The sequence below is a fragment of the Botryllus schlosseri genome, chromosome 14 (genome assembly GCF_051294905.1).
Source record: "Botryllus schlosseri isolate E-star chromosome 14, Bs_hap1, whole genome shotgun sequence".
NCBI lineage: Eukaryota > Metazoa > Chordata > Ascidiacea > Stolidobranchia > Styelidae > Botryllus > Botryllus schlosseri.
In genome coordinates, this window is record NC_137249.1 from 14,103,966 (window position 1) to 14,125,236 (window position 21,271).

The window sequence follows — 21,271 nt, forward strand, 5'->3', positions numbered from 1 at the left end:
AGAGTAAAACTTCATTTGCCTCCGACTTCCCAGCTTGGCTACACACATCACCGTTAGGACTTCTCTCCGTTTGTAGATGTAGAGTGCATCAGGATAACTGGTCAGTTCTATAATTTCATCTGAAATCATTTCCTCAACTTGTTTCATAACACAAAATCGTAAAGGTATGGGCGATATGTTTACTGGTTGCGCGCTAACAGGCAATGTAACTAGCGCAAGTTTTTGTTGCAGTCAAATCCGTGGATAGTTGCATTTATATTTTACAAAAGTTGCATTTATTTTTCACAAAAGCTGCACTAAAAAGTTGCATTTATGGACAAGTTCCTTGAAATTATTAGGATATGAGATCCTCGAATCGATCCGTATGCAAGACACTGTAGTAAATCTCAGTGTTCTCGACTTCAACAAATTCAATAACCTGAAACATTGACCCATGCAGTGAAAATATAATTTTCGGCGGTCCTGCCTGAATATACGTCAAATCAGAAAGGACCTGAAATTAAAACGGCAGTGAAATAATCGAGCGATCTGTTTACATATAGTGCCAAGTATTTCCAATAAAAAGTTGGTTGCTTGAAAAATCGAAAAAGTTGTAAAAAGTTGCTTGAAAAAATGACGAAAAGTTGCTAAAAGTTGCAATTTAAGATTTCTCCGAATAGCTTAAATAGGGTTACCATATTTTGGAAATCTAAAACGAGGACACTTTTTTAGACTTTTCAGACTTGCAAAACCGGAGGAGAATTCTCAAAAAATGGTAAATTTTACCCAGTTCGTGATCGGTTGACTGAAGGAAGAAAAAAAAGGTCAACTTTCCGCTCAGCTCCCGAAATACCCGCCGGAGCGTCACTTCGGTGCTGCTTTACGGTATCTTAGTCGGATTTTGCTATAAATACGACCAAAATTCTCAAAAAAGAGGACAAAATCTCAAAAAAGTGGACAAAAGGGCGTCCTCCGAGGACAATTTAAAAAAAGTCAAAAAAGAGGACAAATCCTCTTAAAAGAGGACGTATGGTAACCCTAGCTTAAAACACCATACTACATAACTTCTGAGTATTTATGAAGCTGCGAGAAGATGCAAAAAAAGTTGCAAAAACTTGTCCTAGTAATCACTTATTGTATTGATACAAACCAGTTTAGTGTCCTGCTGATTAAAGCTATTATCGTGAATAACGTCCCAAGATCTAGATTTTGTTTGCTTGGACGACAGTGATGCTCCACCAATGCTTTTATATCATCTGGAATCGGAACAGTGGTCGCGTTGTTATGGTCTTAAGTTCATGTAACTCGAGACGAGTTATGAATTTTTATTAAAAGTGTTCCTTATCGAATGGCATTGTGTTATTGAAGGGCGAAAATTCCGCTCTTACAATTTTGATGACGAATTATTACGTAATAGGCCTACTTGTCGGCACATGAAAGTAGCCGTAGCTAATGCCTCGTAGAATAAGCCTTATAACGCTGTCTCCCTTTATTTGAAAACGGATTAGTATTGCTGGAAAATAGCGGAAATCTAAATACATATTTCTTTGTCTGATCGCATCACACGCTGTGAGGAATAAGTTTGCGTTTCCGTGCCGTATGAGAGATTCAGATGGTAGAATTTTTACGAGTTAATGTGAATACTGAGAATGTCACGTGCCTTGAATCCCATATTTACGAGCGATCTTCGGAATGAATTCGCCAGGATTATAAATTAACTTGACGTCATCCACGACATCGGCGTTGAGTCCGCAGTTAATTAGCTTATAGGGCAGTACAGAACCGTAATAAATATAATGCGAAATCTCTATAGCTCAGATTAGACCATTTACGCTTATTCGGTCTTAGCGTGGCCGGGGCTGAGCACGGGCAGTGAGCTAGCAATCTTCTGAAGTTCATATACCGTATTTTGGAGTAGCTTTGTATTGTCTGATGACGCACAGAGATCGAGTTCGCACCAATTCTCTCTGTGTGGCTATCAAATAGAATTGGGCTAAAACTATACTTATCCTCAGTTTCTATTTGAACTAATCAAGCTTGTGTTTGTCTTTAGTTAGATGACCAAGATAGGTCTATATTCAATTTCAAGCACTTGCGAGCGATAACTTCGTACAAGCGATGTCTTTGGACAATAGGCATTAAAAGAATTCGCGAATGGTTTTGTGGGCGACTGGACTGGACGTGTCTCAGATAAATTCCAAAATCACTAGAAAGATAGTAGGAATGCGCAAAGAGCGGCCAGTAACGTAGCAGAACTATTCGAAATTGACTGCGTCAATATTTGAGTTGAGCCGCGAAAGTATTCCGGTCTTACGAGATGGGTTGTATAAGGCAGATGTTTGTCTCATATGCTAGGCCTATGTCGAAAACCGAAAACAGAGCAGTATGTACAGTACACTAGTTTCGGACAGAGATTTCATTCATCACAAGGTGTTCGCCAATACAGCAATATGCTGTGGAATTCTGTTTGCTTGACCGGTATAGATTGAGTACAAGTAGAATGATAAAAAGCTTGATTACGAATACGTCCTGTTCATAGATATAGAGCTGACTGTATTCAGCTATCCGCTGACATCAAGGGCAAAAACAAACTACGTCCATTCCTTTCTTATCGGCGCTGAGATACAGAAAAAGTAAGACAATTAGACAGGTAGTATCGCTTTCGGTTTCTTGAATGAATACTGAAGTTTGAGAACAATTCAATCGACGACGCAGATAAGTATTTCGTCCTTTGAGATGGAATCACATCCGTGGACCGTGGGTACTGGTAGCAGCATTGATGATGCGATACAGGGATGAAAATTACTATCGAACATGATTACATGTAATTATAAGTGTGACAATGTTTAATTCCTAATACAGATTATGAAGCGGCTAGATTTCATTTACCTGAAATCTTTTCAACAGAGTTAGTCGCGAATGTGTCTACGTTTGACGGAAGTAGTTTGTTTTTGTTTGTTTTGAAAACTTGCAACAAATGGCAGGATACAAGCGCCAACTACTGCGACTGGTGTTATCAACGATGTTGATTTAGCATGCATTAGGAATGTGCTTGTAACCTGCTCTAAAATCGATATCAATCATCGCAACTCTGCCGTGATGATGACGACACGATGTTGATTAAATTCTGTCATCCACACATTTTCATAACGATGGCTATAATATGAACATAGTCTCATAATAATCATCAATACAGTGTTGTTGTATCGATTCTATATTTTATGTTATGCGTATAGTAGGCCATAGCGGTGATTTTAAACGTATATCACCTATAACACAGGTTATACCGTAGATAACTGTCGATGATGTTCGGAAAACTGCGCAAGTGGCTTCGCGGCAAAAAGAAGAATGTGTCTATAAATCCAAAGCAAAGAACGAGAAGGAAAGAGTCGCTGAGGAAAACCAAAAGCTTACACGATCTCGAAATCATGACGCAGCTAGAGAACGAAGGCTTCAGAATTAGCAGTATGGACGACTTTGACATTATTCCCTCCGCCCAAGTTCACACAGATGGCGGCAGTGACACAAACACCAATGCCTCCCCTATAAGCAGTGGCGTTGTAACAGGCAGTCCATTGAACGAGACGAATAACAACAACGAACAACTTGAATTGTCCAAATCAATACCTCAAATCAATCCAGAAGACACTGCCATTGAAATTGAGGACAATTCTCCAGACGGTAGCATAGTCGATCTTGTGACAGCCTCCAACGAACAATCTAATGACGTGAATCCCACGTCAGGCGAGCTTGATTTGTCTTTAGAGATGCAAGCCTTGAACATGTTCGATTCGATAGTGAATGACATTGAAACAAAGCAGGAGAGCGACGCCGAATCTACGGTGATGCCACCGACCGAAAACGAACGAGATGCTATCACAGACGATTCGATGTCAATCGCGGGTCACGATACGCCAGTTTTAGCGCAGCCCCACGAACAACCGTCGGTAGACTTTGATCACGTGATCGGGAACTTGGATTCTACGACGGAAAGCCAAGAGGAAAATTGGTCGAGAGTGGAACCTATCAGAAAATCGATCATGTTTCGCGAGACTGCCATGTACCTACCGTCTGAGCGACCGGAGCTACCTCCCGCGGACTACCCCGAAACTGAAGACGAACTACTGGCGGAAGGTTTGTTTGTAGAAGTAACTCTCATTTGTCGATGTCCTCACCCCTCATGCCTCACCCGCGCTGGGTTTTGACATTCTTACTTATCTTCGAAACTGGCACGATGCATGTTGCAATGCTGCAATGATTTTGCATGTGACAACTGGCAGTCGTTATTTTCTTTGACTGCCATAATTTCTTACGACTCCTAGCAAGTGAGACGACGGGGGATTATTGCCTTGGTGATGTTGGGTCTCGTCTAGAATTTGCATTTTTTAGTTGAATAAGACCCGGAAAACGATTTTAAATATTAGATAAGGTGCTTCTAAAAAGGTCATAAAACTCAATCCGTTCCATTTTAATCTATGTGCTTGTAACGCTGCAATCGGTCCGAAGACTGAACTATTAGTGAGCCTGGTTCGATGGCTGGTACTTTATCCGTGTTTTAATATTTCTGACATCCTAAAACTGCGCCTTGTCCGTTGTCAACTCGATATGTCTGTGTCCGCTTACCAAACAGGACACGATTGCAATTTTGGTGGTATATATCTGGTACATTGAGTCCAACTCGCATGACCAGCACACGACTCTAGGTAGAAGGATTACATAACCCTAATTTACAAATTTATACCAAAATAGGACACTGTACTATACTACTTTGTACAGTACAGATAATGTGAAACTGACCTTTCATATTCAACTCTGTTTACGTTCCGCAGTTTCAAAGTAATATATGTACCCGATGAAATCGGTAAACTCGAATAAATCTATGCCGTAATGAACGTGAGTGCTTGTATACGCGAATTCGGGACGGAATACGCTTTTTGACCTTGTAAAAGTGGTAATACGAAGATAGCCAAGAATTTGAAATACAAATAGCATGTTTGGCTTGTTTGCTACTCTTGGAATTCGGTGACTGCAATTAGAGGCCGTTCCGATCGCCGAATGATTTCCTTTTATATGCTTATCCTATCCCGTGAGTACGCGTAAACACCGCTAACATGGCAACGGACGCATTCACGCGCTAGTGATTTACGTCACGGCAAGTAATGACTTGCTTTATAAGTGCACTCATACATTTGTGATTTACTGCGTTTACCCTCTGCAAAATGATTAGCCGGAAAGTTCAGAGCAAAATGAGTAGCGTATGCGTATTAGATTAGAAGCTATATGACCAACACGAAACACTATTATATTTGTGGGGTAGGCTACGGAGTATGCGTGAGGTGCAGGATATATTGTATGATTAGGTTTGATTCATTGATCATCAACAAGTCACAAATTTCACGTTATTTTATCAACCGCCTGGCCGATCTATTCCAGATTACAAAACTTAGTAACAATGGTCTCTTGAGACATCATTGTAAGACATTTGCCGTTCCTAACTAGGGTGCAAAACCCCTTCGGCAATTAGGAAGTGCTGATTAGCAAAAATATGCGTGAGATTTGCGCTTTTAAATGTACTCAATTAATATTCTCAAGTCGCTACATATTGATACGTTCGAAGCTATGTATGATCCACCGATTTTACATTTGAAGCATAAAATTGCTCAACGTGTGCGTGAACTGCGGGGGGCGTTGAATCACGGCTAATTTTACATATTTAACAGATGACAACATCAGCACTGCTGTTCATGGCGTTTCTAACGAACAATCCCCCACGCATTCTCCTATTCCCGCAGTTCGAACACAGAGCCCACCGCCAAACGTGAAAGGAGACGGAGACATGGAACTCACAGAACAACCAGAAATAGTGGTGACTACGGGGGCTTCTTCGGTCACAAAAACAGACAATCGAACTTCTTTGAACGGTTCCTCACAGAAACATCAGAACGACCACTCACAGACAAACGGTTACCAGCAATTATCTACTGCACACACCGGCGCAAACGGCAGTGTTGCTAACTCTCGTCATGCTCCGACTCCCAAGAAACCTAAACCGAGAGTGACGTCATTCAAATCATCCGGAACGCCGCCGCGGGTGAAGAACACTCACGATTTCAGCAAGCTAGTGGAAAAATTCGATAAGTTATAGGACGATAGACAACGAATTTCTGGGCATCGTGCCGCGTGATGTCAGTCCAAAGGAGTAAGCAAGAGTATGAACGTGAAGTGAACGTAGAAGAGTTCAACTATACATCCATTATAGCTCAACATGCTCTAAAGAGTTAACGACCTTCAGAAAGACGACAAAGACGACACCAAGTGGAGTTGAGAACGGGTAAAACGACATCGGAACGGTTGCCACCTGCAATTACCGAACTACACAGACTCGAATCCAGTGTTATTCGCGGGTGCTACTTGAGACTTATGAAATCGGAATTAATCAGTCCGTAAATGCGATAACGTTTTTCATCCACTGCCTAGGAGATATGACGGTATTTCGCCGTATTCTGGCGCTGCGTAACGCAGTCCTAGTTTGCGGCGTATCGGAACGAATGCCAACTACAATTACTATAAAGACTCAAATCCAGTGTTATTAGCGTGTGCTACTTGATATCGATGAAATCGGAATAGATCTGTCCGTAAATGCGACATCGCTCTTCGCCCACTTCGTAGGAGATATGTGGCGGTATTCTCCTGAGTTGTGGCGCTGTTTACACCAGTCACATTCCGTACCGTATCAAATAGACTTTATTGATATAATAACAAATATGAGTGCAAACGCATAGAAACAGAAGGATTTTTTTCATTTTTTCTTCCCTTTTTTCCCCTTCTTGCCTCCCTTCTTCCCGCCCTTCTTCTTCTTCTTACTGAACGGGCCAAGCTGCTTGCGGACCATCATGGCTCTCCACCAAGACTGTGCCTATATCACAGTTCATCGTTAGAATGTTTGAATAGTACTATACGCACGCTTTGTTGGAAAGCAATTCACTGTTTACGACTACACCTTACCCAAACGTCCTATTCCGTATCAATAGTTTTATATCTCAGGCATGCGAAATAAAGATAATATTCCGAGATTCGAGACGGCTGTTACATTAAAACAGCAACGCGAGCACATAGCAGAAGAATGTGGGAAAGGTTAGATTTTTGTTTAGTTTGGGTCTACACTATATGCTTAAGCAATAGTCATAGGTATACATATATTTGTTTGCGTGGACATTCATTTCGCATTGACAGTGTCAAAAAGCTGTGGCGAGTTCTTAATTGACATTCTTGCTGTAGCGAGTCATATCGCATTAGCGAACTGCTCCGGGTACATTAAATTGAAGAAAATTGTCGTTTCATAACCGAGCAACTATACGACAAAGTAGGTCGTGATTTGGATTAATCATTCACAATATGAGGAAGGTTAGAGCAACCTCGCGTCTCCCATTAGTTTGATGAAAAGACCAGAAGTATGTCGCGATTTACTAATTTGTTATCATCCCAACCGTCACAGCAGGCGGATCACTTCGACATGAAATTGAACTCAAACTCCTGTTTTCAAACCCTACATAGCAAGACGTGCATGTTTCATGTTTCATGTTTAATGTTTCAGTTCTCATTGAGTCAAAGTGTGCGGCAAGTCCAGGAAGCATATAGGATCCACCCTTAATACTACAGAAAGACATATTGGCATTTAATGTGCCATTGCACCGCCACTGAACAAACACTGTCATCGAGGTTTATCTACGTGTCACTTGAGTGTTCTGCAGGAATTTCGTCTCCGACGAGAGTGACAAATTGCAAAATATCCCTTCTGCATGTTGATACTCATTAGTTAACGATGAGGCGGGTTGTCGTGCTTTTTGGGCGAAAAGTTTGAAAATATGTCCGACTTTGCGTGGTCCGCCTGCAACCTAGTTCTAACCGATAAATTTAAGAACTGAACGAAATTTATTAACCCACGATATAAGTTGTCATGTTACGCCACTCATACCGCTATATCTATTCGCCAAACATGAGGAGGAAAGATATAAAATCGAGGGCTTTATCTTCACTCATAGAGGATTATGTTGCCGAATTGAAGCACAGAATACTATCGAATTCCGCAAATTATAGTACATTCATCTGAAACATATCCAGGACCCAGATGTTACGCTGATCGTACATGGCCATGTCACATTGCTCACGATATCCAACAACACAGCGCATGTCGAAATGAGAGCCTCGCTAGCACGAAGCCATTCAATACAAAAATGATCCGTAAGTGAATTTAGATCGCAGTTGCGGTAACTCTGAAGTGTCGCGGTAAACTACGCAATCATCTTAATAAGAGCAATAATTGACTCCGGCTTGGCGCCTGGCCTATCGGTAACATATATGCTACTGCACACATGTACAGTTGCTATTGGACACTTGTACAGCGCGACATCTAACCCCAGATTCAAATGCGTGTTTTTAAAACCAAGACCTTACGTCCTTGTAATATGGGATGAGAGAATTCGGTACTGCCTGCGATGTGATTCATGCCAAGGATAAAAATAACACGCAGAAAGGACAACCTTGATCGCTGCTTGCAGTTCCATTTCCTCCTGTTCCCGCTTCCTTCTCTCTTTCTCTTTCTCAATCCTATCTTCCACCACGACTTTTTCATATTCACCGTAGGTGCGGGTCAATTCCTACAAAAAAATATATCTATATATAGTCCTGGGGCAGTCATGAACCCTTTGTGATATCGGCGAATGTAAGCGATACAACACCCGAAACGTGCGTGGCGCGTTACGCTGTATTTAAAATAGCGATAAAAATACGTGATGGCAAACATGGGAATTGGGAAATTGCGTAATATATCATCCCCACCAGAAGACACAAGTAGTTGAGGTGGTTACTGTGAATCACCAGGAGTTGAGACGCAGTATTTCTAACAATGACTGGACTCACAGTAATATCTATACCTTTGCCCATACTAGTGCAGGGACACACACATACCTTATGAAAAAATGAAGGTTAGCGTCTAGGAATTCAAGGTTCATGTAAAACATGATATGTTCATGCTTACATATAATATTTAAGGGGGAGAGATATCCGAAAAGTGTGAAGCAGGAACAACGGTTTGAATGAAATTCATTTCTAATGCTACAATCAACATTGTGATCAAACACCGGCTACTATTCAATATACGTTATCTCCGGATCTCGAACGAAGCGTGAAGTATCAGTATACTTATAAGCGTGAAGTATCAGTACACTTATATTCTATGAGTATTTGTCATTGGACGCGGTCACAGTATCCGTTCTTTCCGCGGGTCTTACGCCGGATTACAGTAGAATGGCGTTGTATGCATTGCGAATTAGCGAGTTGATTCAACGCGAATCGTTCAATGGCACTCGAATACGCGTACCTGAAGCTTCTGCAAATCGCTGGCTTTGTTCTGCTTCAGCGTGGTCAATTCGTTCTGTTTGGCTTCCACGTCTTTGTCGTATTTCTGCATCCATTCCTCGACTTTTTCCTCGAGAATCTAATCAATAACGTAGCGAAACAAATGTCATTCCTGTCTCGAATCAATACGACAATGATCTGAACCGGGGTAGTTCATTGTCCGTTTGTTTGCGGCTATTTAGTGGGAGAATGGAAATGAATGCCGAACATATTTACTTTCTGGTGGGTCTTCAAATACGTCTGTATTTCGGTATGTGTCCTGACTTCCTCGTCGTACTGTACGCGCAATAGCTGCAACCGAAAATTCCTGTTGAGTACCTTATGCTCGCATCGGTTAACAACAATGGCACCTCCAATCTGTCTTTCTGATCCTGTTCCTGGAGAACGCATCGCTGTTGATTTTGGTGTACCTGGTTCTCTGCATTCTTTTTCACGTATTTCCCTTCCATATTGCTTTTCGCTTTCATTTCCTGTTGGCGTGATTAGAAAGATCGGAAACGTTGCGCAAAGTAAACAAACAAGTACATTAAAAGATAAACGCGGATAGCCGGTTTATTGTCGTAGCGGCATCGGTACGGGGAAGATTGATGGGCATGAGCAATGAGCATTGAGTACGGTTATACTATAGAATTCATCACCCAAAGATGATTGAAAAGTTGAGGTAAAATATTATACAAATCTACATAGATTGTGTGTGGGGATTTCCAAAGCAGTTGGCTTTTCACCGCTGTCGTGGCAATGTCGATATACTACGATCGCGATTTGCTTACACCTTTGCTGGTGAAAGGTTAATTCAGCATTTCCTCCTTGTAGAAGAATTTAAGTATGTTCAATGTTCATTGTTCGTGATGCAAAGGGCATCAGTCTGAACTCCTATTACAGTAATAGTGATAATGATAATCGCGATTTGCTGAACATCGAAATGCAACCATAATCAAGAAAACAAGTGCAAGTGATGACAGCAGAGGCGACGAAGAACTTCTACTTTTACAAGTAGTTTTTGCCTGATGTTTTTGCTTACCAAAGTGATAATGCACTGTACTATTTCAAGAACTATACCCAATCTACATGTTCTGTTCCGTTTGATATTTAGCGAAGTTAAAAGCAGCTTACGAATAGATTTTCATCAGTTTTCCGAGTGAAATTGTGGAAAGAAATGGGCGATGTAGCCGCTTAACGCTGTTCAGTTCAATCATGGCCTACTAAAAACATTTTTAGTAGGCCATGGTTCAATTCAAATCAGTTTATCATTAAAATTTAATCATTTCAAAACACCACAAGACTGTGATGCAATGAAAAGAAAGGAAGGTGTCGAAACGGTATGGAGTAGTCTGTGAGATCAGACACCCACCAGCGCCTAGGCGATGTAAAGAGGAGGCATGTTGCAGATTATAATGTCGAATGCTGCATGCGTCGGTGTCGCCATGGAGTTGTCAAGTCTGTGTTGGTTGCGGTAGGATATCTTTGGATTTTAATCGCTCTCACGGGCGATGGACACATCATCCAAGTCTATTGCTTCAAATTTCAAACATTTCTCTGATCTTTTTTCCATGAAATAGATTTGATTGAATAGTATATTCATATTGAAATACGATTGTGATACGATTGTTGATATACGAGGTTCTTTTGAATTCGCTGCTAGTTGCTGACGATTGCCCCTGACGAGTGTCAGCCGAAAATATTCGGGTTTATTTCAATATGAATATACTATCCAATTGTATATTGAAGTTCTGTACCTCCAAGAAAGCTGTTCAAATAGATTTGGCATATGTCTTCAAAATCACTACTTTTACTGGTAATTGAGCGTCATCGGTTATTCTTTGGCCACCTCTGCTGTATTGCTAGTATATATGTTTCTTGGTAACTACTCTTTAGCATTCATATTAAATATATCGACGCCGGCAGACCACAGCAGCCCTGTGATATATGATTCAATAGAAGATTTGTCATGTGGCCATGAGACTTCCCCTAATCCCCGCTGTCACATGATACAATCTCACAGTATAACCTATACCACGAAATCGATTCAACATCGAAAAAAATTATTTGTAAAAAGATTTCAAAGGATTAGCACGCTGTGGGAGAAGCAAATATTTGATAAAATGCTAGGTGGCGTTAACTTGAATTTATTCACTGATGATGTAACAGGACAGGATCTGGAAAGAGTTACACTGTACATATTACACCTCTACAAAAAAGTTTGAAAGTAGATGATTTTAAATAGATGAACGGTGGCAATGAGCTTGAGTTTTTCTATTCCAGCGAGCTGCTAACTACGAAAACCTATCATTAACCTCTTATCAAACTTTGTGACACAGTGACAATGAGGCAAGGCATTTTTGTCGCTTGCTTTTCTATATATTATCTTCTTTTACTTTTCATTGAGTGTGCACTATGCAGTGCCTGCCTTCCCTTTACATCGCTTTGGCCAAGGTGAGTGTCTGATCTGATTCCAAAGACTACCCCAAGTCGCTTTGACACCTTCCCATCTTTTCATTGTATCGCAATTTTTGTGGTGTATTGAACTGATAAAAATTGCTAATAAACCGAATCGAGCCGAAGAATAGTATACCATTGAAACGGAAAAGGCAATTTTCAAAAGCCCTATTTTTCTGATCTATGTTGATTGCAGGGTAACATACAGTTGTTCACAGAATTTCATGTCATTAACAGAAGCAAGAGCAGCAATTACAATTAGGGCTAGGCAAAATCGAGTACCTGGTCGATTCGATCCCAAGTAGGGTACACGATTGCCCCTATTATGACGTCATAACAGTGGTCATGAACGGGTGGGGGGGATCAAAGTTCAAAAATCTACTTTTTTGCACCAGTAACGAAAATAATGACAGTTTTGTATTTCTTGATCGTGCTGACTATTTCATAGCGCTTTGTAACAATAACGCGGGTAAATCACTACTTACGAGAAATGTCGTTCCCATAGTGTGCACATAATGTTTTGGATGCTGAGTTACGCCCAGCGCACGTTTAATAGGGTTACCATATTTTTAGATCCTAAAAATAGGAGATTTTTCAAAAATTCTGACAGCTCCGGCGCCGGACAAGAAAACTGGTGACTTTGAACATTTTTGGACCGATAGTACTGTGTTGACAAAAAAAAGGTCACCACTTAGACTCGACTCTCGATTTACCCGATTGTTTACGAAACTCTGACGTTACCTGCGTCGGGGTCGCGTTTTTGGTCGTATTTTAATCATTTTTATAGAAAAAGAATATAAATTCCCAAAAAAGAAGACATTTAGGCGTCCTTCGAGGACACTTTCAATTTATTAAAAAAGGAGGACAAATCCTCTTAAAAGAGGACGTATGGTAACCCTAACGTTTGTAGAGGGTCCCACAGTGGGGAGAGAGTATTAAAACTATATCGTGCATTGATAAAATAACTTGTTACTCGAAAAAAATCAACATTCATTTCTCAATTCAAATCACGACAATTGATATTGACTGTTGTGCGATGTCCTAATTACAATATGTATGCATGCACCCAGCCTACATTTTCACATTCTACAGTAATTAGACTTCAAAATTTATTACGTTTCAAACTTCCACATTTCCATTCAGAGTTGGGAATTCCTTTCTTTGCATTTGAACCTAATAATAAAGTCCATATTTTACTTGTAACTGATCCTTCAGGTGTGCTATCATTTCATTTCGTTGCTGAATCTCCAGTTCTTTTTCCTTTTTGATGTCTTGCAGATGCTTCTGTAGTTGCTTTATTTTTCTTCTGCCCTGTTCCTCCCTGTCGAGAAAATAAGTTGGGTTGCACAAGGTGGTGAAATTTAAGTTTCCATTCTCGCTTAAATAGATCTGCCCCTCTCAACTGAGGGGTATGCGAGGCAATATTACAGGAAGAAGATAGTGTTATCTTTTCTTTATTGGTATTCTTTATAGTTATTTTCACACATGCACATTGCACATGGCCTTGCATGTTGACCAATGACTGTGACCAACTCCCAGGTGCAAAACCATGATTGTGTAATTTCTGAAATTGTAGTTTTTCTTCTAGCTTGGTGCGGAAGACTTGAGGATTGAGTGTGGACTGCTATGGTTGATCTTTATCAGCAATTAGAACAGTAGGGATATCAGAAATTACTAGGAGCATACCATAGACCAGGGGTGGGCAAACTTTTGAGCTCGCGGGCCGCATTCAACATCTGAATCCATTCGCGGGCCGCAGTATATGAAATTGGGATTATAAACCAAAACGCAATATTGGTATTTGATTATTATAGTGAGGACATGGAGATAATATATGTGCTTATTCAAAACAAGCCAAACATTGCTTTGATGATATCGTACATGCGTCAGAAACATATAGTGGCGAGATTTCATAGGCTGGCGGACCTCAATAACCAATTTGTCAAAACTACAGAGATGAAAGTCGGTTGGCCTGATTCTTAGAACAGGATTGAAATTCAAATCTGTGAGCAGCGATCTGTTCATAGATTTACTAATTCCACTTTTGGTCCAGTTCCAGGACACACAATGCTGACAGCATCATAACCATGTTAGCTTCAAACACGCTTCTACTATGTGTAGATAAAATATAAATACCGCAATTCTACGCATACAGATAACGAATCTACCTAAGACACGCCTGAATTGTTTTTTATGAGCACAACACCGAAATAATTAAAAATGGAGTGGCAAATCTGAAATCCCACTCGTGATCCGAATTATTTCAATCTCGCTGCAGCTATCCCGCTGTGATATTAAGTATTAACCTTAGATCCGTGATTTACAAACTTTTTAAGACACGCCCCCCCACCCCTTATGACGGTGAAAGATTTCGCGCTCCCATATCGTCATATCACAAAACGCAACCAGGATGCTAGCAAATCTAACGGGCAGTTTGATGGCATGGAAAGTTACGACTGTGGATGAGAGATTTTTAAATATGTAATTCAGACGAAATACAGAGCAATAACTTTGAATTATATATAAATCGCGCGGAGCCCGAAGAAATTTTTCAGTTAAGCTCAGCTTCGCGCCCTCTCCAGATGCTTTCACGCCCGTCAGTTTGAGAACCAGTGTCTTAGAATTATCACGGTGAAATATACTAAGAAAAAGTTAATCAAGTCCCTGCATTAATTCGATTTTTAGTACGCATTTTATCAATATTTTTTTTAAAGTTTCTTTAGACTCTCGCGGGCCGCACAGAACGGTGTTGCGGGCCGTAGTTTGCCCACCCCTGCCATAGACTGTGGGTGGGTGGGAGCTACCGTATTTGATCAGTTTCATAGTTTTATGTTAGAAAACTTATATAGGCCAATATTATGATGCAAAATCTATGTGATTTATAACAAACAGTCATAATTATATGGTATTCAGTATCATTAGCCAAACACCCATGATCTGTCGCAGTGGTTCTCGACATTTACCGCTTGCGAACACGGTAGAATAAAAATTAAATTTTGCGGACCGGTGATCATTCAAAACATAGAATCAACCCAGAATGTAATTACGGCAAAAGTATGCAACTAAAAACTAAGTATTGGAACTGATTTAATGAGAAATTTGCTGCTGTCTTTATGATATTTCACCTGGTGTGCATGGTCCTACCGAAATTTCTGCCAAAACCCGCCTCAAAACTCAATTTTTACTGTTGGATTTCTTTTGACAGAAATAACGAGACTTTGCTGTTTGCTAAATTATATTATACTGTCAAATGTCGCTAAATTGAGGTGTAAAATTTCGTCACATTCAGTTGAAAAAGTGTGCCTAGATTTCATATATCAGTGGTCATAAACAAGTTTGGTCTACTCTTAAATAGTTTTGCACAAAACTGTAGCATTATGATAATACAGCGGGTTGACCTCTACAAAAATACTATCACCGTGAGCATGCGCAGCACGATGCTGAATGTCATGCATGTTATACGATAGAGCCAAACGAGGTCTCGAGCCTTCAATGGTGGAAAAAAAAGTGTCGAAACTGTAATTACCGCCGATAAAGTAGTTCTTTTTCAAAAAAGGTATATAGGTTAGGTTCTTCGAAACAACGAACTTATGAGAGAGTGAGACCGCCTGGATGACGTCTGTCAAATGGGTTGCACCTCAGCCTGCAGATTGCAAGGCCAGCGCTCTAGCCACTGACCTATCACAGAATGGTGAAATTTTGTAGTAAATGGCCGACACTGGCACGGGCATGGTGCGCCAGTCAGCAGGAAATGTCAATTTTCGATTAGTGACGTACACGCTCAGAGATTGGCGCGAAAGTGTGCGTACACAATGTATTACTTGATGATTTTTTGTTGCAGGGCAGCTTTTTTCTCTTTCTCAGCACGCACGGCTTCCAGAAGCGGCCGGAAGTCCTGATTGTGGAGCAGGTGATGGTAGGTCAGGTTCAGAATCTCCTCGCAAAATTGCCTGTGACAAATAACAATTAGTCAATGCGACACGATAAATTGGATCTTGATACATCGCCGGGTAGCTAATGACTGACACTGACAAAATTCCACAATTTATACATTATCGCGAAAATACCAATCAGTGTGGGATATTTTACCTGTCGCTCTGAACTTTAACAAGGTTATCGTTTGTGAGTGGATTTTGCTTGACTGTCTGCGACACAAATCTGTTGCTAACGGCAATTGAAGTGGTGAGGCTCTTCATCTAAAAGATAACTCAAACTCAAGAACTGATCGTAGGCTATATGACTGCGGTAGGCATGGTCATTTTTTTCTGGTGGTCATAAGTTGTCTTAATTTATCATAATTTATGGAGAAGTGGTCAGAGCGGTGAATGTGATCCTTGGTACACAACCACTTGACTAAGTCGTGCAAGTAGTAGGCTACTTGATACTCCAAAAAAGTAGAAGTACTTTGTTACTGACCAGATCACCTTTGAATTAAAGGCAAATCAAAATCCACACATACACTCATTCTACATTGATAACACAAAGTAACATTTTCATCCATTTCTTAATGCAATGAAACGTCCGTGGCACGGTTGGGTCCATTTTGTGAGAAAAGTCTTCGTAAAGTTAACGGTAACAAGGAAATACTTCACAGTCTCACAATCATTAAGTTTCCTCTGAAATACACAAGCATTGCCTTAATACCTGATGGGATCCAGAGATATTGCCAGCAGTGCCTTCTTGTCGCGCACTCAGAAGAGATTCAAATTTACTTTCGATGTCCCTTTGACTGTCCAGGACCATCCGCACATCCTTGCCTACTCTCTGAAACAGACAAGAACAGATTTGGAAGTGAAGGGAAAATACGTTTGTCGATAAACAGTGTTATATATTTTGCGGATGTGCGATCTATATGTCAACTCTTATTATCTTTCATTGTATCACAACCTTCTGGTGTAATGAATTTACGGAAATAATAATAAGTGTAGCCTACCGTCAACTGGACAAAACAGCATATTTACTTGTATTTGGGAAGCTGGTAATTTTTGAATCCATTATTAATTATTCCAGGTAGACTTGTAGCCTATGACATCTTCATCAATGGCAGATTCGACCATGGAAGTATGAACTCACTATCATTATGGTTAATTTCTAGAAGATTTTTAAAATCTATGTACATTCCTGACATCACCAGTAGTGGCACAAGTGGGATTTCTTCTTTTAAATCAGGGGTCGCGGGCCACTTTTCAAATTTCGTAGAGGCCGTGGGCCGCAAGAATGCAATATCGAGACAAAATAGGCCTCAGTAGACCAACCACGTTTTAAATATTTACATCAGTACAACGCTGTGCTCTCAACATGCGCCATGGGCATAGCTACGACAAAAGAAAGGATATTTTACTCAAATAAGTACAAATACAATAAAAAATATCATGATCATAAACCTCATTTTATTTTGGACTACGATCTGCGCATGATATGGCAATATGCCCATTCATATCAGCTGATATTCCCTCGATGGAATGCTATTGCCATCGCCGAAGCCGTTTCAGCTGGTGAGGAATAGTGATGTTGAGCACAGGCGAATAGCTAATTTTTAAACAACAATATTTTGAAACTGAAATCAAATAAAGCATTTCAAAATGCATTACTTAGCGTTCTTCCAAAATCTGAAATCAGGTTGCGGACCGCAAAATATGACCGCTTGTTGGTGGCCCCTGTTTTAAATATTTCTTCAATAAGCATTTCAACTCAAGCAAGCAGAATAGCTGCTGATGATGTGCGCATCGTTGTAGACAAAATTCCTAATCTTATATTGTACCAGGATCAATATTTGGGAAGAGTGGATGAAAAAAAAAAAATGTAGGCGATGATTTTTTTGGTAATGACATGATTTCATGAATCGTTTGTGATGTGATGAAAACAGATCCCCAAGTCAATTATTGACATTGGGGGTGAAGGTGCTTTCCGCTCTCCTGGCTATTCCTGGTTGTGTCAGGAATTAATTCCAACCTGACCCTATCCTACCATAATCCCTAGTGCAGTGTTTCCTAACCCCTAACACAGGGCTTCTTAAACCCTAAATTTTTGTGGATGGTTGCATGGACCCCACTTCATCACTTCCATCCAGTCCTAATCACAGCCATGTGATCTAGCTGGTACGTAAAAAGATTCCTTGTGACTTAAAAAGGTTATCACTTTCGCTTTCAAGAGACATGCAGCATTGTGGTGAGCGCTGAAAATAAGACAACATAAGGAGGAAAATGAAAATATGGACAGATCTTATAAAGGACAATCGAGTTTCATAGTTGTGTTTAGTTTATTATTAGTGTGTGTAGCTTCAACAATAGCCTTTTATGGAGCACTTAAACTAGTCTGCAAACTTACAAGGGGTCCGCAGTTTAAGGTCCCCAGCCCTAACGTAACCTTTACTCCTAACCACAATATGGCCTATAACTCATCTCAACCCTAACATCTATTCCCCCGTCGCCCTCATCTCAATCTAGCCCAGTGGTTCTCAACCTTTTTGTCTTCGCGGACCCCTTTCGGACCGTCACGGACCCCGCGGACCCCCACGAAGTTTTAGTTCAAATTTAGCTCAATTATCGTGCAATCGTCATCTGTCTTGTCCAAATGATAACTTTATAGGATTAGTGATAAACAGCAACAAAATGACTTTACTTGAAAATAAGATCATACAATGTAGTAATTAGGTTGACTTCTATAATTTCAAAGCGAATTCTGCAACTGCATTTCTTGAAATACGTGGTCGTGTCTTGAAAATCCGTGCCACACTTTGATATGAACAAGGGCCGAAAACCCATTTCCACAACTGAGGTGTCGACGAATGTGTTAATACCGCGTAACGCTTCCGACGACACATTTGGGTACGATCGCAACAATATGGCACCAAAATTGACAAACAAATTTTTTAAATGAACATATTACGTCAAGCCTGGTCATTTCTATCTAGCACAGGGGCGGCCAACCCGTGGCCCGCGGGCCAATTATCAAAACTAGTTATAGTACCGAAAATAAATTACCCAGGTACGGTAATTTATTGTGAACTTGCAAGGCCAACCAAAATTAGATTAGCCTGACCTCAAAATTTGGGATGTTGATGACTAAATTATCAGTACCGAGTACTGACGTATTGGCGTAGCCTATTCCGAGGCCAGCTACATTTTCGTAGATCCTGGTGTATGACTATAAAGTAGAATATTCCGCGTATTAGCTGATATCTTCGATATTGAAAAGTCCAAATGCCGAATAATCGTTGAATTGCCAAATGAGTCCAACGGTAGGCAGAGGCGAGCCACAATTTATGCAAGTAAAATTATTGTTGACCGAATTCATTCATTGACATTGAAAAATTTTCGCGATGCGCGTGTCTAGGTCATGGATGCACACTGAGTCTTCATGTCATAATTTTTATTGATTTTAATGCGTATTATTATAAGTATCGTTTTCACCAGTACCCAATCGGGTAAATGTCATCAACATTCAAGTGGCCCACACAATGGTTCGTAAATCTCATGTGGCCCTTTGACCGAAAAGGTTGGCCACCCCTGGCTAGCAGCTTATCTTGAAGTTATTATGGAAAAATCAATATGTAGGCTTATATCATAGGAGACAATGGATTTTTGTAAACATTTCGAAGTCACCATGATTGACCTTACTCATCCAACTTTTTCCCCACAATCCCTAACTAAAGCATCTCTAAATAGAAAAATGTTTGTATCAGTGGGCTATTGGCAATTTAGCAATTAATATGAGTCTGCACAGTAGGATATTTCATCTCAGATGATCATTCTGTTGATGCGAGCTCTGGAGTTTTACTAGTAATGAAGCGAAACTGCCTCGTTATTTTCCGAATAAAAAAAATAAAAATTAGGTTATCAACTATTTTGAGGCTTCGCGGACCCCCTGAAAATGCTTCGCGGACCCCCGGTTGAGAACCACTGATCTAGCCTAACCCCCAATATAGCAAAACTCACAAACCAACCACAAACTCTAAGAATAACCAGAGGTTACATAACCAAACACGCCTAAGCCAAACTTTTACCATAGGCTACCCAAGATATATTATATCGTAACATCGCCAATGTAGGCTATATTATGACTACTATGACATCACAAATTGGTATCCAACCCTCTCTATTCCATCTTGTAACAGGCCCACCTCAGCACTCAACTTGCTGTATCAAGTCACCATCCAAAAACATGTGGCAAACGACATTGTAGTTTAAATGGTACATGTTGCATAATTCCGAGCAGTTATAATTCCTTAATGCAGACTGAAATGGTTAAATGACCAAATATCTGAAATTAGGTTGTCTTCACGCTCGATATATGCAGATAATGAGACTACCGTACTGATACAGTATTCCAGTATATGATGGCTTATGGTATCAGACTCTTGAACCAAAGCCATGGCCCTTAAACTTCAGAATGACAGAGCAAAAATGAATGATCCTATTACACAATACCTTGGCATAGCGATGAGGGAGCTGAACAGAGATGCAATGTGTTGCCAATTAGTGGAATAACCTTTCTTGAGTTTACATGTTCAAGAACGACCACAAACATTGACTGGAGTCTAGAAACAGCACCTGGCAGCACTAACTGCACACTAAGGGAAAAAGAATTAGCTCTTCCTTCCTGTCATAACGAATTTAAAAAATAGATGAATATTAAAATTAAAAACCTACCTCCTTTGAATCACTTTGGCCGTGGTAAGACACTGGCAAGATTCGGCCTAAAATGGACAATTGATCGATACAGTCTTCCATTACTGCAGCATGACTGATGGACGCAGATGGGGAAAGCGCAGTCATGATTAGTTGTGCCACCTCTACAGGAGCAACGGAACTGTCCAATAAATATTATTTTAGTCCCCCTTTGCGTTGCTAAAATCAAATACTCCAGGGCCGCCAACATGGAACGGAGCGGTAAACTGAGAGCAGGCTTTTTATCTTTGTTGTTGACATGAGCTATCGTCATGACGATTTCAGTCGAGCGCACCTCACCACTGAAGTATGTTAACGCAGTTCTTCCTATATGCTTCACTTCAATCAATCAGGTTTTTCATCGTTTCAAAACATCACAAGACTGCGATACAATGAAAAGATAGGAAGGTGTCGAAACAATTTGGAGTAGCCATTAAGATCAGACACCCACCTTAGCCTAGGCGAAGTAAATAAGAGGCATGCACACTGAATGAAAAGTAATGCAGAGAATATAAGACGCAAGCGACAAAATGAGGTGGCGTGTGGCGGAGGGCGAGGTCGATGTTAGGTCGTGGTCCGGTAATCCTGAAGACTGGCTAGTATTGATTTAGAAGAAATTGCTTGTATTTCGACTTGAATGCGGACATGCTCGACGACTGTCGGATAGCCGGCGAGATGCTGTTCCACAATTGGGGTCCGGCATACTTGATAGAGCAATGCGTTTTCGTGTATTCAGTCCTGATCATATGGTAGTTGTTCTTCGATGACGC

General features: G+C 40.5%; 2 protein-coding genes across 2 annotated transcripts; one reads left to right on the top strand and one right to left on the bottom strand.

The window, feature by feature from the left end:
* The first annotated feature begins 3,207 nt into the window (after positions 1–3,207).
* Positions 3,208–7,001, top strand: LOC145455058 (uncharacterized). The gene is made up of 2 exons (XM_080333014.1): positions 3,208–4,113; positions 5,700–7,001. The coding sequence occupies exons 1-2, from the start codon at positions 3,282–3,284 to the stop codon at positions 6,122–6,124; spliced, it is 1,257 nt and encodes a 418-aa protein (XP_080189140.1). The 5' UTR covers positions 3,208–3,281; the 3' UTR covers positions 6,125–7,001.
* LOC145455059 (dynein regulatory complex protein 9-like) lies at positions 6,706–20,752 on the bottom strand. Its single transcript, XM_080333015.1, has 10 exons — positions 20,484–20,752; positions 16,477–16,596; positions 15,922–16,028; positions 15,654–15,782; positions 13,030–13,153; positions 9,747–9,866; positions 9,613–9,687; positions 9,359–9,475; positions 8,520–8,636; positions 6,706–6,895 (listed from the first exon to the last, which is right to left on the bottom strand). The coding sequence occupies exons 1-10, from the start codon at positions 20,607–20,609 to the stop codon at positions 6,779–6,781; spliced, it is 1,152 nt and encodes a 383-aa protein (XP_080189141.1). The 5' UTR covers positions 20,610–20,752; the 3' UTR covers positions 6,706–6,778.
* Positions 20,753–21,271: the final 519 nt, after the last annotated feature.